Raw genomic sequence first — 13819 nt, 5'->3', positions numbered from 1 at the left:
AATGACCCATATATTACTCATCAATCTATGAGCAGTTATAATAATAGTATATATTAGTAGCCTGTAAAGCTAATTTGCAACAACAAAACAGGACACAGTGTCTCTTGTCAGTACACTGCAGTTTATTTATATACGTGAACAATGTCACAGCAGTCCTGCAGGGTGCGGTCATGGTTGCATCCACAGTAACAGTAACACTGCCCTACCGCTGCCCTTGTTGCACGGGCGCAGGAACGAGGGGGAAATAAAACCACAAAATCTCTGCTACACCACTGTGTCAAACATCCCGCCAAAATCCATATACACACATCACTGCAACATGTTTTTCAATTAAATACGAATAGACTTCATACATTGCACGGCTTCTTAAAGCAGGGTCGCCCAAACTGAGGGTCCCTGTTGCAAAATGACAACCGGGTCAGATTTATTTGTGGGTGGGAAACCCTGCTTTAAAAAAGTAAGATACACAACATATATACAGTATAACAGAGAAGATATGTACCGTCTTGAATAATAAACTATTTGCAAATCACACAAGTGAGGGTGAACATTTTTGCAGGTGTGAGATGCACAGGAGTGGAAAGTGGTGGGTGGGCTTTATTGATTTATTGAGGACATCAACGGTTTGAAGGACTCCAAAAATACGACACAGCACTACTGAGACTAAAGCAAACAGAAGGAGAAACGTGTATGGAAAGCATCCTCTCACTCACCCCCGTGACCACTGACAACAAAAAAAGCAGAAAAAGAAAAAGGGGTACATCATCAATTGAAAAAAAAAAAAAATCAAAATCAAAACAAGGTAATTAATTAAGGAGGGGTTATACAAGTTCCAGCACAGAAACATGCTACCATATTGCACTTTTTATTTATATCCCGCCTTGATAAGGTAACAGTTTCATTTGTCCACCAGATGATCAAAAATGGTCCTTTAAAGTGAGGGAAGGGGGCTGGAGGGGACTTCCTGCATTGCATAGCTTCTGTGCAAGAGATGTGGAGTGATTAAGTGATGAATGATGGATGAAGTGATGGAAAAAAGGAGTGTGGGGCGTCTTCTAGAGTTGGAACAGCGCCCCTTTGTTGGCCTGCTGTGCAGAATGAGAAGAGAGCGTGTCAGACGACCATATATGGTCAGGTGATGTCATGCAAGGTCGATGTCATAGTTATGGTCATCCATTCATACGAGAGTTCAAGCCGGCATCACGTGTGACTTCTGCAAACCTTCATCGACCGGGGAAGTCTGCGATTTTGCTTTTTCTTTGGCTTTTTCTGTGTGTGTTTTGTTACCACTGATGGACCAGAGTAAAAGTGTGACAATAACTGTAGAACCAGAAATGGCGCTTCTGGTGACTTAGGGCAGAGGTCTGCCCACAAAGACCTACACAAATGAACTGTACCAAACGGATGCTAACATAATTAGCAAGTAGCCACATAATGGATTAAATGGCCAACATGATAATGACAGAAGAACCTACAGTAACTGGCCAACATGATAATGACAGAAGAACCTACAGTAACTAACTGTCCTGAAAACGTGCATTTCTTTTGTCCACTTCACAACCAAAATGTAAATTTCATAAACATATCAGCATAGCAACACAGCAAAAGATTTTTACGCTGCTGCTAAATATGTGAAATGCCACTGAGTGACAGTATGGCTCTTGCAAAATACCGTCCTGTCCCCCTCCCTATTCCATCTGGAATTCTGGAATTTTGTTTTATTTTAGTGTCATGACATAATGGTTAACTCATCTTTATGCATGTATGACAACTTGCTAAAAAAAATAAAAAATAAAAAATGCCAGCCACTTCATACCCATAATATAATATATTATATTATATTATATTATATTATATTATATTATATTATATTATATTATATTATATTATATTTTTTCATATGTCATGCAGCAGGTACGTGTGCATCTGAACTTTCACTCTAGCTATCAGTCAGGTGAGAACTTTTGCTTTAATTTAGCCTTACGATACAGTAGCTAACGTGTCTATATGAGTGTATGACAATTTTGAAAATGCAACTTGAGTCATACACAATATATTTCACATCTTATTTTAATGGACTCTGTGTGTTATAGTGGGCCATTCAGCATGCATGTGTAGGTGTTGTGCATCTGAATGGTTGAGAGGTGGCGCTATTTGAGGGTTGGAGGTAGGAGCAGGAGGATGGAGCCACTGCCGCAGAATACAGGAAGATGGCGCCGTCGGCCCGACGAGGAGATATGGAAGAAGGGGAGGAAGGAGGAAGAGCGTGAAGGTCTAGTCTAGTGGGTCGGTGAAGGTGGGGGCCTCCGACTGTTTGGGGACACACAAAGAGGGCGAAGGGGGATTCACACATTGGGGTTACGTTTGCTGATTTGGAGTGGTTAGAGTGCCACCTTGTGTTGAAAACATGCATCATAACACAACATCTTAAAGGAGGAACCGTGGGTTACAAACAACAACCATCTGCCACTGGTAACCCCTTCTGCTAATGGCAGCAGTTCGTTAATATCTTCGCTTAGCATGTCTTGAAGGTGAAGGAAACCACTGGCAAGAATGTATAAATCGTATTTGTAACACTAAGATTCCAATTCTAAATTCTAACAGCACATGCTTACTGATGGTTAAACTAGTTAGTATAGCATAGTATTCGCTTAAAAGTTCCTTTATAAAGAGAACTAGTGAAGTACTTCATCTAATTGCACGTAATGTATACAGTACTGTATTCTTCTACAATGTTTTCCACAAACTGGCATGTGCTATTGATGCCGGTAGTTTAGCTGTTATTATTGGTATGTTTATTTGAGCTTATCTTAAAGAGGAAGTCAACGCAAACATTTTTTTTTCAAGAATATGTTCTATGCAGCGGCACGGTGGCCGACTGGTTAGCAGCCTCACAGTTCAGAGGTCGTGGGTTCAATCCCGGCTCCGGCCTCCCTGTGTGGAGTTTGCATGTTCTCCCCGTGCCTGCGTGGGTTTTCTCCGGGCACTCCGGTTTCCTCCCACATTCCAAAAACATGCATGGTAAGTTGATTGGATACTCTAAATTGCCCCTAGGTGTGATTGTGAGTGCGGATGTTTGTCTCTGTGTGCCCTGCGATTGGCTGGCAACCAGTTCAGGGTGTCCCCCGCCTACTGCCCAAAGACAGCTGGGATAGGCTCCAGCACACCCCGCGACCCTTGTGAGGAGAAGCGGTACAGATAATGGATGGATGGATGTTCTATGCAAACAATGAAACAGGGTGTTAATCCACTCGTTTTTAGCCATCTACGGGGGTGGCCATTTTGTCTTCTGTCGACTGAAAATGACGTCACAATTGCTCACAACGACCAATCACGGCTCAGATTCAGAAAACAGGTCAGCTGTGATTGGTCGTTGTGAGCAGTTGCGATGTCATTTTCAGTCGACAGAAGACAAAATGGCCGCCCCAGGAGATAGCTACAAACGAGTGCATTTGGCTGCTGAACTCATATTCCCCAAACGCAAAATTAATCAGAATGCCATGTTTCAACTAGTGGGCCTGCTGGGAACATATTCTTGAAAAAAATATGTTTGAGTTGACTTCCACTTTAAAAGGATTTGAAAAATAGATATATTGTATAGATTATTATTTTTAAATCTACAACCTAACTGGCATTTTAAATGATAGTTCTTAAGATAGTTACATTAGCTTACCTCATCTTAAAAGGCCTCTAAAGAGGTAAAAAGTGGCCAAATTTATCGTTTGACATTTTATAAAGATTTATGGGAATTTTTTTTTTAAAAATCAGTCAAAATGCTTTTAATTTGTTTGCTAGCCCTGGCCACCATTCTAAACTAATTTTAGCTAAACTAAGCTAAGATAAGCTAAACTAAGATAAGCGTAGCAAAGATAAGATAAGCAACTATAATTGTAATCTTTTATAATGATTTCCACTATACACTAGACTATGGATATCTTGTCAATAACTTGTAAAGAAGCTTAACCAACACCTACTAACCTAAGTATCTGATACTGGCTAACCACTGAATAAATCTGCATTATGTAAAGTATCTTTTTTAAAAAAAAATTTTTTATCAACATTTCCGAAGTGGTTGCTGAAGGGGACTGATAGGGAGTCATGGCACATCTCACACAAATGACACACAAAACACCAAGAAAATGGATTCTAACAGTTGACTTGAGCACTTTCGGTGGGGTTTAATGCCAAAAATTCACGCAACACACTTTTTAAATTGTGTGTGTTTGTGTGTTCCCATGCAGCACTCTGAAAAGAGAACCCAAAAAATGAGAAAGAAAAAAAATTAATGGAGAGGAAGAAGAGGAGGAGGAAGAAGGAAGGCGGCCGTGGTCGATGCTGACGATGAAAATGGCAGACAACACCAACATACCAGAAAGGTTAAGTCCTCATTGGTCAGTGATAGTGATTCTGTGAAAAGAAGCGTGGTCGTGTGGCGGTAAGGAAGTGGTGGTGAAAAAAGAATGAAAGATAGAAAGAAAGCAAGAAAGAACGAAAACAAGAGAAAGAAGAAGGATGAAGAAGAGAGAAACAGGAAGTTACATAGCGGGACGTCAGCTAGAAGGTTAGAGAGCTAGCTAGCATACAAATGGGACTGGCATAGTGGAAAAACAGAAAGGATTTTATATTATTTCTCATCCATCATTTCAGTCATGCTTTGAACACACAGCTTTTAACACGAGGACACTGGTGAGGTGCTTGTGAGCGGGACGACAGTCTAAAGACAAGGAAGTGGTCTCTGAGCTGCTTAAAATCTATTTGCTCTATTCTATGTCATACCAACAACTACTACTCTGCTACTTTTATTTACCTCCTGTACGCCCTCATCCGGGTGTCTTCACATTCCCCTTAGCAACACAGAGGACCCACACCAGTTTTTTAAAAGCAACATTTTTTCACAACAATGGTTTGGATGTTTTCCTGAGAATTTAGTCGGAAATCGTACATAAATTAGCAATGACTACTGAACATTATTTGATATTTAATACAGATGAAGAATCGGGAAACCTAACCATACATTAGAATATCGGTATTTACTTCCATTTCCTGTTCCAGGGGTACGACAACATAATTTCAGCCCAGTTTTGCGATTCAAACTGTATAGTGGCTGACGTAAGCCATTTGTCATGTGGCAAAAATCACTGAATTCTGCCTAGCAACACTTGGCTACGGCGGAGAAAGGAGCCAAGCAATTCAATCATGCTGCTTCTGTGCCTATCTGACCTGCTATTTTTCTTCCAGCGGCATGACAACATCAGTCCCTAGTTTTGCGATTCAAACAATCTAGTGGGCTAGCACCTAGCATCAAACAATCTAGTGGGCTAGATTGTTTGATGCTAGGTAGTTAAAATGCCATATAAAGTTTTATAATGAACCTCTTGTGGGTTTTTTTCAAGCATAGTACTGTGGGGATATATTAGTAGGATTTTTTTCGTACGGAATCCAACTAAATTCTCAAGAGGACAGAGAAATGGAAAGACTTTGGTTTTAACTCACCTGGGCACACTCGGGGGTGCGCGGTTCGGTCGAGAGGGCACCGTGGGCGGCGGCCCGCTGTAAGGGTCTGGAGAAGCCCCGGGACGGGATGGTACTGGAGGTCCTCCGGCAGGAGGAGGCCCGCGAGAACCAGGGCGAGCTGGGGGGCCCGGGGGCGCCCTGCGATTTGGAGTTGGACTGGTGGCTGGAGACCTGGATGAAGGAGAGGACAATGAAGACCGTCCAGTCGTCCATTAATTCATCTTCTACTGCCTATCCTGTTCAGAAACACAGTTTCTACATTGACTCACAGTTGTGCCAAAGGCGGACTACACTCTGGACTTCCAATTCAGGATTACAACAGAACATGGAGTCTAACCCAGGACTGAACCTCAATGGCTGATCGATTATGAATGCTGCATTCAGTAGGAATTTAACCAAGTCGACTACGTGAACCACTACACCTGACAAGTCAGACTTCTGAATTAAACAGCTTCTAGTTCATCTCTCACCTTCCACCGGAGCCGCCCCGTTGGACGTGCAGCCACGAGTCGTCCACAGGCGGCGGCATGGCTGTGGTGACGGTGGTCGTGGTGATGTCGCCGATGATGTGGAGCGCCTCTCGCAGGGCGTGGTACATCCTCAGCATTTCGTCGCGGTGCTGCGCCTGCTCCTGAGACTCCTCCATCAGCGTGTTCTGGTCGCCGCACGAGTACAACTGGGCCAGCAGCTCAGCATTTATGAACTCTTTACACTTGGATAGCGCAATACTGCGTTAACGGCGTGCTTCAAAAATGTTTCCCCGAACTCCCGAAAAGAAGAACTCACATTGTTAATCATAAGGTGCATGATGGTCTTGGGCATCAGGTCGCGGACTGTTTTGTTGACGATGGCCATGTAGGAGTCGACCAGGTTGCGGATGGTCTCCACCTGACGCTCCAGCTGGGGGTCCATGCTGTTCATGAAACCGTCAGAGCCGTTCTCGTCGCTTGTGTCGCTCTGCATCGAAACAGTGGGGAAAATTAAATACGGAGCAGTCGAGGAAAAAGATGATCTTCCACAGCTTCATGCTAAGATGTTAAATTAAAGCCATATATTGTTCGATTTTCAATCTTCCCTTTTATAGTATTGAAATGTTTATTTATAAAATGATTCACATGTAATTGCTGCTTGACAGACTAATGGAAGTTGAGTCCATGCACATTTTACAGAGAATAACGACAAAAAAAAAAAAAAAATACTATAAGTCACCTACAATGAATAAGAAATAATGCGGCAAACAGTGAAGACTCAAGACGTCAAGCAGAAGTACGTACCTTTCCTTCCTTTTCCTACAAGGTCAAACAGCGATGAGGAAAACAGACATTGAAAGTCACATGAGAGACAAAACATTATTGGAAAAAAAAATAAAATTGGGACACCAAATCAACAAACGATACAAGTGTCCTATGATGAAGTCATGTGCTTGCGCTTAATGGTGTGTTACCGTGACGCGTTCAGGGTACACGCCGGCTCGCAGGAAGGAGGCCTTCCACGCGTCCACGTCTTCCTGACTCTCGCACGCCAATTCCAGCTGCCGGTAGTCCTTGTACACATTTCTGCGTTTTACAAACATCCATCAGCTATGTATACACCGGACACTTCGTTAGTGCACATTCTAATGAGATTCGGGACAAGAGCTGAAACCACAAATACAACCAAATTTGGACTTCCTCAAGCTTTACCTTATGCAAGGGAATCAATGCACGTCTATTACATTTCCTCGCATAGTTTATTTATGTTTGTGTCTATTAGGAGTAATGCATTACTATTGTGAGGTCAATCCGTCACACTTGCTTATTTTTTTTACTCTCTGGTTTTCATGTTGGTTACAACCCCAACAGTTAAATTTGCAAAAATTAAATTGTTGGCCTCACTTTTACAATACTTTTGGATGGAAGTGTATGAGTGTATTGGATACGTATTGTATTATTGCCTCCTGTACTTGCCTGGACAGACTCCACCATAAACTTCAGATTTACAGATACCATGTCTGCTTTGCAAGCAGTGTGGGTGAAAATGTGTCTTTTTGAGGAATAATAGTATACAATAATTAAGATGTCTGTCTGGCTATATCGGTAAAAAAAAATAAATAAAAAGCATAATTATATAAATGTAATTAAACCTTTGCTCGGTGTTGAAGAGGGCGAAAATGTGCTTGCTGGACATGAAGCCTTTCTCGACATCCCGCAGCCTCAAGTTGTCCACCTGTAGCATGTACTTCTTCTCCTTCTCCTGCAGGGGAAGACAAACAGAGACACATGGTTGGTGGACACACTTGGCAAACTGATATTCCGGCATGAATTAGGCAATGTTTTCATTGATGTAAACTATACGTTTGTTCATTATATGAGAGAGAGAGAGAGAGAGAGAGGACGAACATATACTTCTAAAATGACATGCATGCGGCCAGTCGGGGAACGTCAACCTTTTCATTTCCACTATTACATACGCACTCCACCATATTGCACTCTAAGGGTCTGAAGGTGTACAGTATGTGTGCACATTTTGCCTTGAAATGGTTAGTATAAAAGGATCAGAGAGCAAGTCTAAAAATAAGTGCGGGTTGAGCAAGTTTCTCTAAACACACACGCAGACGCAACACACACATTGGTAGTCTGTAACTAAGCTTAAAGCCATCTGGCCAGCTAACCGCAGCCTGCCCTGCCCAAACTAGTGCGTCTTCAAGGAAATGTGTGTGTGCCCTTCATCAAAGCGAGACGTGCAGCAAGTCCCAAATGCGTGTAACACACACGCATGCACAACTGCATCGGTGCACCCACCAGGTGTCTGTATAAAAATTTAAGGGAAAATAAAAAGTAGGCTTCAGGCGGCAGACTTAAATCATATGTAGACTTCAGAATTTCTTGCTTTGTCTCGTTCCTCTGGTTTCTCCCTCTCTCTGGGAATGATTCATACTTTTTCCTCTCTTGTGGCCATTAAACACAGACGGCAGCGGTGCAACAGGAGGTGAACGGCGGTCCTCGCATGCAAGTATGAATAAGTCAAAGTGGAACAAAGAGCACTTATAGGAAGCTCTGAACTAAATCTTCAGAAATCAGAAATATCGTTGAAGCAAATTGCTGAGAAAGCTTTTTTTTCCCCCTTGTTGCTAGGTAGAATTTGCGGGGCTCAATAAGCACTGCTCCCATGGCCAATGAAAAATTGGCATGTGTCATGTCTAATCATGGTCTGTATGGGTGGATGTCCCCCTCCTCCAACACACCTGACTGCAACAATCAGCATCGTGATGAGCTGATCGTTGGAATCAGGTGTGTTGGAGGAGGGAGACATCTAAAACCGGCTGGACAGGGGCTCTCGAGGACCGGATTTGGGCACCCCTGATCTAGACAAACGAGCATTCACAGTCACACTCAATCCCAAATTAGTCTTCAACGAACCGAACATGGAGATTTTTGGAAGGTGGGACAAATCTGGAGTACCCGGAGAAAACACACACAGCCGCAGGGGAGAACATACAAACTCCACACTGGAAAACCAGAGCCCAGATTTGAGCCCCCAACTTCAGAACTGTGTGTGATGGATATAAAAGACATACTGTATTAGAAAAAAAGGGGCCTCATGGCCTACAGTAAATCCTCAGAAACAAAGCCAATGATTTCTTTTGGTGAGTGCTGACAGAATATCATTAACCGCAAAAGATACGCTAATTTGCGAGTATTTGCGTAACCTCTCGAAAACCACTTGTGCCTTGAAGCCTTGAATTGAGTGTTTTGCCATCTGCGCCTATAAAGTGCAGCCAGGATGCGCAGGCTTCAACATACTGTATAGAAAGCTTCAGAGCATCGAGCGTAATTAGATTTCCTGAAATATGCTCTGACCTCTTGTGCGCATGCACCAAATGTGTGTGTACAGCGCAGGAATGCCGATTTGAGAGCACGCCAGAGGCAAATTGAGGGGTTTCAGCAGCAGCAGCAGCAGTAGTATTTGTTTGACAAAGGCGCAAATCCTTCGGACTTATTTGACATGGCGAAATCCCACCTTCAAGTAATTAAGGCCAATGAGAGATTCGTATTTGAGGGCTTTGAGGTCATCTGGTCGAAAACCTGCTTTTTCGGAGCCACGCCTCCTTCTAAGTCGGGCACGCGAACCTCAAGCCGATGTGGCAACGGAGGTTTCGAGCCCGAGCCCACATCTCGTCTAATCTTTGGCGCTGCGCGGTCAAGACCATTTGCGGTCGTCAGCTTCCATCCACGGCGGAGACACCTGAGCTACGGAGGTGGGAGGGGGACGAGTAGGAGGCGAAAGACGATACTGACGGGAGGCAGGGGTGGACGCGTCTGGCAATCATCTCAGCCACAACGAAGGCTTCCTGTCTCGGGATTAGCAAGCGCTCCATCTACGAGGCTTTACTGAGTACTTTACACTTGTCGGGGCCTTTCTGAGTCACAGTGGTCCCCACGTAGCCTCAGGTTGCCCCAGTGTCTTTGCAATCAGGTCCTCCTTCAGATGTTAGTGGTGTGACTGGCTGTATTTTTTTTTTTTTTATCCCTTTAATGTCTCATGCACGTTATTTAATTCCAGCATCCGATTAGCTCAACAGCAAGCCTGATCGTGGTCCTGGTCGTTTGAATCAGGTGTGTTGGAGGAGGGAGACATCTAAAACGTGCACGATAGTGGCCCTCGAGGACCGGAGTTTGACACCTGTGCTTTAAATGAAACAAATTGCATTGACAACAATTAAGTAAATAAACTTTGGCTAGCAAAGTATCGATAGTTTGAGCTGCCACTTGAAGCAGAAGAAAAATATATTTCATATGAGATACGGAGTAGATATTTAATATGCTTCTTTCTAAAAAAAAATGTTCCTAAGGGTATTTGTCCTGCCAAATCTCCCTGTATTTCTTTGGAGAAATTCACAATCTAGCCCAAGAATCGGGGGCGGAGGCAAAAAACCCCCAACAAAACATATACTGGAAATGTGCTATTTTTTTACCATGGCAACCACTGATCGAGAGACACCGTTCTCGCCCCATGTGAACCGATATTCTAATACTTGCAAACACAAGCTTTACTTTTTAAAGTTAGAGTGTTTTATTGTTTTTATGTTTTACTTCTATGGGTGTGACAAAAAACAATTTGAATCAGAAAATCAATTTTGATTTGATGAGCCAAATCGAATTGTTATATTTTAAAATTGCATGCATCCTCGAATCATATCGTACCCCATGTATCGAGAATCGTATCAAATTGTCTTTTATTAGAGATGTACACGAGATATAAATAGCAGAGATGGACATACGGCCGTCAGTGACGGATGACCGGTTTGCTGACGATTGACGAATGAAGGGCCACTTTTTAAAAATAACAAACTAAGCACTGACGGAAGTGGATTTTTTGTTCGTCAGAGTAAATGTCACTAACCGTATCCGTCCGTGACTGACGAACGCCCGTTTTGCTGAGGTTTTTTTGGGGCACCGACTAACGGACCAACACACTTATGAAGGATTAACTGATGGATTTAACTGAGGGACTGACTGACGGACTGACGATTATAATTCGGTTCGTCATGGAAAATGACGGATGACAAATGACGGACTAAGAAAATTCAGTAAAATACCCAAAGGTTGGATGTTTCTGATTATTTGTTGTTTCTTTGAATTTGATTAACTTGGTTTGGGCTTTGGAGAGCTTTTACGTGTTGCATATTAATAAACATGATGAAAGCTACAGCTGTACCATATCGAATTAAATCGTAATCCCACTAAATCGAAAACAAATCAAACACTTCCATTATAAAATTGTATATATATTCTTGAATCGTATTATGCCCCATGTATCGACAACTGTATCAAATCGTCTCGTGTGGAGGGATGCACACCCCTATTTTTTACAGTGGTTAACTTCTTTTTACACTTTGGTGACTGTCCCCAATGCCTTTTGGGTGTCATGTTATTATATGCCATTGGTGATCATTGCTGCACAGCAAAGATAATGTACAGTATCTCAATTTTTTAGAGGATTTTTAGACCTTTTTAAAACTATTTAATTAGCATTGGCCATTGTTTAAAATTATATATATTTTTTTTAACGCATAGAAAAATATTTTTTTCGTTTTTCTGATAAAAACTCACAAAAATGCCAAAGAAATGTTTACATTTTGAGATTTGTAATTTAAAAAAAAAATCTAGAATACCCCAAACAATATCTTTGTTATCTTTGTTTGATTTTTAAACTAAAATAAATAATCTGCAACATTTTGAGATGCATAGATGCTTTTATTATCAAACAGTGACGATATAGTAAAATACGAGAGAAACACCCTTAAGCGAGTATAGGGGTTTTGATACGCTCTTTTGTCAGTGAGGCTCCTTCCCAGTGAAAGGCGGCGTCAGTGACTTCCATAGTGACACTCGTTTGAGTCACACACAGGCGGTCCGTCACACACGAAGCAGTAAAAAACGCCGCCTGCGGTGTTTGGAGCTGTTGCGCGAGTGCAAAGTACTTTCCATGCTTTTGTTTGGTTAGTGAGTAATAGCGTACTCATTATGAAACACCAGAGGAAGTACACCACTCTGAATATATGCAAAAAATAAAATAAAAAATAAAAAAACTATTGAAAAGTTGGCCTCACAGTCTAAAACGCATTTCGCAATTCAGCATCGTTTGACGGGAGCAAGCCTAAAAGACGCTTGATTATGGCATCTTGTCTAACGGGGATGTGAGTGTGATAGAGGTTCGAGTGACTTGAGCCGGGCATCAAAGGAGTGATAGTGAAGCCGCACGGCATCTGGGAGCAATAACACTGCTTCTAACCCGTCATTAGCACAAAGACTGGGCCCTGGGTGGCAGCCAGAGGCAATTTTCACAAGCCTCCTCTTCACCTCCCCTCCCTCCCGTCGCTCCTCCGCCATTGCAATATAGAGTTCTGTCTGTACAAATGAAGCGCAGCTTCACAAGTCTCCACGTGGTGAAGCCGTGTGAGACAACTTCACACTTTTGACAAGCCGGTTTGTCGCAAACTCAAAGAAAGGCCTTGCTTTTTTTTTTTTTTTTCTTACAAAAGAATCTAATGTGACCCCAATGAAAAGCCGCAATCACCAAGGAAGCACCAAAACATCATGTGCAATCGTCATCCATGCTTTTTTTTTTTTTTAAAAAAGAAAAGCCGCACGCCAAGATTTTTAATCGGCGAGGCAGAGTGATATATGACGGGGATGAGCTTCGTGGGGCCTTATGGGGGGCGCCGTGTTGAAAATACACAGCCGTTATCTTAGCGACAAGGTTGGCAGGCTTTCTAGCACATCATTTATAATCGAGTCATATCTGATAATGAGGCAGACGAGAGGGGAGCCCGTTAGTCTCGATTAGAATCGTTATCGAACCTGTCCTCCATGAAAATAATTATGTCCTTCTTTGTGGGAAGCAGCAGAAACGAAAATGCCAAACATGAAGAAAATTGTAGTCACATGTATTGGAAACTCTGCAGTGCCTGATTTTTTTTCCCCAATGTATTCATATTTGTTACAGAGCAAACGATTTGAGTGTGATGACTGACAGAACATAGTCTTCGTCTGCTATTCTTGTAGACATGAATGGCATCTATCATTTATTAATCAATCTATTTATTTTTTAACATTTAAAACCCCAATCATGGCTTGAAGCCCTAATTTGAAACCGTATAACCCTGTTATGAAAATCCAATTTGAATGATAACTATAGTTGGAATGAAGTTCTTTCAATGGACAGAGAGTATGAATGTTGAATAAAATGTAAACATTTACTATCAACTTTACTTGACGAGTAAAAAAAAATTAAAATTCCCCGTTACACAGTAAACTAATCAATTTTTTTTTTTAATTGTGATTTAATGTTGTGATTCCCGCTTTAATCTTTTTGCAGTTGTTCAAAATCCTTTGTAGTCTGAGCGTTACAAAAGTAAAGGCAGCAGTGTGATAATGGTTAGCGCTGCCTCTCAAGACAACCAAGTTCAAATCGCAATTGGAGTCTCTGTGCGACGCTCTCCTCTCCTCCCCCAGCTCGCGGGAGTTTTCGCCACTCTTCTTGCTTCCCCCCACAGTCCCCAAAAACCTCATGAATTTTAGTCTCGTTGAAAACTCCATATTGTCAATGTTTGTTTGTCTATGTGTTCCCTGTGGTTGACTGGTGAACTCCCCAGGGAGTACGCTGCCTCTCGCCCAGTCATTTGAGATTGGAAGATAAGTGATATATAAAAAGGGATCTATGGATTAATTATTGGCCTATGGCACAGGTATGGTTGAGCATCACAAATTATGCCTGGCAACAAGTGGCTGCGACCAGGAAAAAGAGAGCAATGACTTCTGCT

The 13819-nt window shown here is 42.2% G+C and overlaps 1 protein-coding gene across 16 annotated transcripts in view; it reads right to left on the bottom strand.

The window, feature by feature from the left end:
• Positions 1–100: 100 nt before the first annotated feature.
• Positions 101–13819, bottom strand: part of dnm1a (dynamin 1a) — a 46103-nt gene continuing 32384 nt past the window's right edge. For 4 of the 16 annotated variants that reach the window (XM_086052833.1, XM_086052836.1, XM_086052832.1 and 1 more), the window contains 7 exons: positions 7637–7746; positions 6959–7070; positions 6789–6803; positions 6301–6471; positions 5985–6226; positions 5494–5685; positions 101–1088 (listed from right to left, as the gene is read on the bottom strand). In XM_086052833.1, coding sequence (XP_085908959.1) covers positions 932–1088; positions 5494–5685; positions 5985–6226; positions 6301–6471; positions 6789–6803; positions 6959–7070; positions 7637–7746 — 999 coding nt within the window. In that variant the 3' untranslated portion in view covers positions 101–931. Of the gene's footprint in view, positions 2311–4369; positions 4408–4807; positions 4845–5493; positions 5686–5984; positions 6227–6300; positions 6472–6788; positions 6804–6958; positions 7071–7636; positions 7747–13819 lie in introns of all 16 variants that reach the window. The other 12 variants (XM_086052845.1, XM_086052838.1, XM_086052844.1 and 9 more) reach the window with 10 other exon arrangements.

The sequence above is a fragment of the Filicampus tigris genome, chromosome 15 (assembly GCF_054856515.1).
Source record: "Filicampus tigris isolate MCC_2025a chromosome 15, RoL_Ftig_1.0, whole genome shotgun sequence".
NCBI lineage: Eukaryota > Metazoa > Chordata > Actinopteri > Syngnathiformes > Syngnathidae > Filicampus > Filicampus tigris.
Note: the sequence above shows the minus strand (reverse complement) of the source record. Positions and strands in the feature narration are given on the sequence as shown.